We start from the raw sequence: 4,747 nt of genomic DNA on the forward strand, positions 1-4,747 counted from the left end.
GTCAATGTTATTAAACATATTATAAGCTTTATAATATATGTTACATTGTTTCATTTCTAATGTAGGGTCTTGTGTCAGATAATCTAAGTCAATGTTAGAGAATAATTTTTTTTTATATATATATACGGAATCTCAGTTAGCCTTCATAACGGGGCTGAACAGCAGTATTACACCAAGCACTGTAGCTAATGTTAGCTGGTATCTCGCCGGTGGACATAAATACAGTAAAGTAATATTCTAATCACAAAATAGACACAATAATATGTCCATCTTACTTGTGAAATTTTGTTTGTGGAGCCCTCGCATCAATAGTCTGTCGATCCGAACAACAATATCCCTCAGTGCTGAGGCATCTTCTGCTGTTTTGGTTGAGCAAAGTAGGAGGGACGATCGCTCCAAGATGGCCGCCGTATTTCCTGCGCTGGAGCAGCCAATGCGGGGTCTACTCTTATATTATGTCTATGTATGTCATTACCATTACATCAGTTTAAAATGGATTTCGAACAATATTATCGTTTATCGCAATAATATTTAAGACAATTAATCGCCCAGCAAAATTTGTTATCGTGACAAGCCTACATACACGTTGCCTTCATGAATCCAGATTTGTTGTGAATTGGGCGCAGCTGTGCATGTCATTTCTCCACACCTAAATGCATATGCAATTTGGTAAATACACAGAAATTTTCCACTACTGGTTTGAGTAACCATGACAACGATCTCTGCTTAAGTCTGTTTTCAATTACAACTAATAATAATAGATTTTATTTAAAAGGTGCCTTTCAGAACACCTTTTAAATTTATTTATTTTATTACTATACAGAAAATAAAATGAAAAGCAAATTGTGTGTTTTTCACATTTTATAAATCATAAAATAATTGTATTGTGTAAAACGTTAACTTCAGTTGTTACAAAAATGTTGAACTCAGTTTAGAAGCTCCTTCTCAGTGCATCGCTGGTCAACAACATTGTTAAAGGGTTAATAGAGGAGCCATATTGTGCTGGCTTCCTGAAAGCGGAGCTTCAGAAAGAGCAAGAGGTTTTAAAAAGACACAGCCTGGAGCTTAAGGTGTTAAATTAGGAAGTAAAATTTATTTAAAAAAAGTTTACGTTGCTGCTGCACATTTTCATGCCAGATTAAAAGTTTGTTTGGATTACCACACACCGTTATGCTTTGTTTATTTTTGTATAGGCCAAAGTGTTTGTAAAATGTTGCACTGCACATTATTTTTGCATACACAATAGAACTTTGAGAATATCTCCAATATTTTTTTATTACTGAATTTGTATCTGTGGATCTTTATTAATTCATTCTGAAGTTTAAGGATGTAAATAATTTTCTATCTTTCAAGATTTTTTTTTTTTAACCTAATATTTTTGCATTTAGGTACAAGACCACCACTCATCAAGAATTTGCCTAAACCCATTGAGAGCCTGATGACACGCTGCTGGTCTAAAGACCCCTCTCAGCGGCCTTCCATGGAAGAAATAGTCAAGATTATGACTCATCTAATGAAGGTAGTATGCCATCTCCTATTGCTCACACCATCTACACTTTTTTTATTGATGTACAGATGGTGTACAGAAGTGGGAAAATTCATATCAAGTAGCTTCCTGTTCTAATGTTCCTCATTAAAAATTAAAGAAAGAAACCTGCAGTGTTTCAGCTTGGTTGGACTGAACTGCTGTGGTCTGATGCAAGAGGGGGAAACAAGTATTTAGTCAGCCACTGATTATGCAAGTTCTCCTTAAAACTTGGAAGGACGAGAGGTCTGTAATTTTTATAATTGCTAATTTTAATCACTTCAACTTCGAGAGACAAAATGAAAAAAAAAATTCAGCAAAGTTTCAGTTTGTTCACTCACACAATTTAATAAATTCCATGATGAGCTTACAACACACTGTTTTACCAGATAATACAGATCACAGATCATAATTGCACAATTACCGTATTTTCCGCACTATAAGGCGCACCTAAAAACCTTCAATTTCCTCAAAAGCCGACAGTGCGCCTTATAATCCGGTGCGCCTTATATATGGACCAATATTGAGCCACAACAGGTCTAGCAACCACGGTAAGCAGCCGCTGACTTCATTTTCTCCCGTAGAAGAAGAAGCGCGTGGTGCATGCTGGGATAGTTGTCAGAACACTGGTTTGCAATCTATTAATAAAGTTTGACTGACCTATCTACCTACCGACCGTCTATAATCAGGTCGTCTGCAGGTCATTTAGCACCACGTTCTCCACGAATATGCTGTGCGCGAACAGAGAAGGGTGACCATCGTCCGACCACGCCCAGGCCCTGTCGCGGTCTCCTCTCCGACCGGAGTTGGACTGTTTTGTTGACATTCCCTTTAGTGCAGCTTTATCTAGTGGATGCATAACGTAACTCCAGCCTCTACTGTAGCGTCTATTCTATGCGCCTTATAATGCGGTGCGCCTTATATCTGAAAAAAGTTTTAAAATAGGCCATTCATTGACGGTGCGCCTTATAATCCGGTGCGCCTTGTAGTGCGGAAAATACGGTGGTAACACTTTATTTGAAGGGGGTTGAATAAGACTGACATGACACTGTCATAAACACCTGTCATGAACATGAATAAGCCTTCATGAATATTTATGACTGTTGTCATAAAGCGTCATTCGGTAAATTATGACACTTTTAATACAAAGTTGACATTATTCAAAATGTCTTTGTTACGACAACTTGACATTAACCAAGAAATCATTACTGATATAAATTTGTTATAAAAGTATTATTGATTGCACTTTAAAAATGAGGTAACTTTATGTTATTAAAGGTAAAGTTTAAACAGTAATGATTTCTTGGTTAATGTCAAGTTGTCATAAAGACATTTTGAATAATGTCAACTTTGTATTAAAAGTGTCATAATTTACCGAATGGCGCTTTATGACAACAGTCATAAATATTCATGAAGACTTATTCATGTTCATGACAAGTGTTATGTCATGTTTATGACAGTGTCATGACAGTCTTATTCAACCCCCTTCAAATAAAGTGTTACCAATACGGTAAACTGAGTGAATCAGATCTCAAAAGAAGCTATTTAAAGTTTATCCTACAATCACATTGGAGGATGTTTAAATAATTTATTTGTAAGTTATGGTGGAAAATAAGTATTTTATGTAGTGATGCACCAATTTATTGGCCATCTGATTTCCTTAATTATGTGAGATCGATGCTCGGTCGATAATTATATATGAAGCCAATTTTATCCACCAATCTCATCTACCTCAACAAAGGTCTAAAAATCAATCATGTTCTTCTGCTCTGCAGTGAGAGATGCAAGTCATGTCTGCACATTTGCAGTTAACAATAGTTGCTTCACTGTTGCCAACTCAGGAACTTTCTTGTTATGTTTAGCGAAATTTCACACAAAAAAAAATTGGCATTGGCCAAAATCATAATCAGGAGGTCGGACTTTTTAAAAAGTGGTAATTGGCGATCAACCAGAAAATTGTAATCAGTGCAGCCCTAATATGTTCAATAATAAAAATTCAATTCAGTGCTTTGTAACATAACCTTTGTTGGCAATCACAGAGGTCAAACGTTTCTTGCAAGTCTTCACCTCCAGTTCTGTCTCCTGTTCTTTCCTTGTTGTCTCCGTCTCTAAACCAAACAACTGCTGGTCTCATTACTGTCTTCTCCACCTTTCCTTCCATTCTCACTCAGACCATTTTATCACACCTGATGCTTTTCTCCACCCGTTCCAAACTGCTTGAACTCACTTCTTCACCTGTTTTCCACAGGGTTTGTTGTTCTGAACCTTTGACCCTAAATACTTAGTCCTCTACCTTCTTTACCTCTTCTACCTGTAACAACACTGTTCCACCTGTTCTCCTCTCGTTTACACATTAATTCTATCTTGCTGTAACTAATCTTCCTCCTTCTCGTTTCCACTCCACACCTCCACCTCTTCCACTTGTCCTCTACCTGCTCCCTGCTCTCACTTCAGATCACAATGTCACCTGCAACTCAACGCTTTGTAACATGACCTTTGTAGTCCATGGAGCCTCCTGTCTGATGGACAGGCTGACGGATAAGGTCAACGCAAACAAGAAGGGGTTTAGAGCCGATCCTTGACGCACTCCCACCATCACATGGAACTCCTTCACCACACTTTAGTGTTGTCTCACAGCATGTCTCATACATGTCCTGTACCAGTCTGACATATTTCTCTGCCACTCCAGAACAACATCTCCTCTCTTAGCACCCTGTCGGTACAGTGCAGCTCTCTCTGGCCTTCTCTGTTCTTTCCAGGAAAACTGAAAGGTGTTTTCTTAAAAGGAGAACTGAAAGATGGTTTTAAGCTAACATGAGGTGAACGGAAATCACTGGCTTCCATCACTCTTCCCCACAGCTTCATTGTATCACATTTTCATACACAGCTGGTCTTTGTTTTCTTGGTAACACTTTATTTGAAGGGGGGTGAATAAGACTGTCATGACACCTTCATAAACATGACATAACACATGTCATGAACATGAATAAGCCTTCATGAATATTTATGACTGTTGTCATAAAGCATCATTCGGTAAATTATGACACTTTATGACACAGTCATAAATATTCATGAAGGCTTATTCATGTTCATGACAGGTGTTATGTCATGTTAATGAAAATGTCATGTTAGTCTTATTCAACCCCCTTCAAATAAAGTGTTACCCAAAAGTCATTTGGTGTTATTGAAAGTTCTGTAGCACCTTGAGGATTATTGAAAAAA

The 4,747-nt window shown here is 37.5% G+C and overlaps 1 protein-coding gene across 4 annotated transcripts in view; it reads left to right on the top strand.

Annotated features, from left to right (window-relative positions):
- LOC106934785 (mitogen-activated protein kinase kinase kinase 7) overlaps nucleotides 1-4,747 on the top strand; it is a 47,271-nt gene that overhangs the window by 30,379 nt on the left and 12,145 nt on the right. For all 4 annotated transcript variants that reach the window (XM_015014901.1, XM_015014900.1, XM_015014902.1 and 1 more), the window contains exon 9: nucleotides 1,389-1,519. In XM_015014901.1, the coding sequence (XP_014870387.1) occupies nucleotides 1,389-1,519 (131 nt within the window). The remainder of the gene's footprint in view (nucleotides 1-1,388; nucleotides 1,520-4,747) is intronic.

This window comes from Poecilia latipinna, unplaced genomic scaffold (assembly GCF_001443285.1).
Source record: "Poecilia latipinna isolate Pla-1442-1.1 unplaced genomic scaffold, P_latipinna-1.0 Scaffold1858, whole genome shotgun sequence".
Taxonomy (NCBI): domain Eukaryota; kingdom Metazoa; phylum Chordata; class Actinopteri; order Cyprinodontiformes; family Poeciliidae; genus Poecilia; species Poecilia latipinna.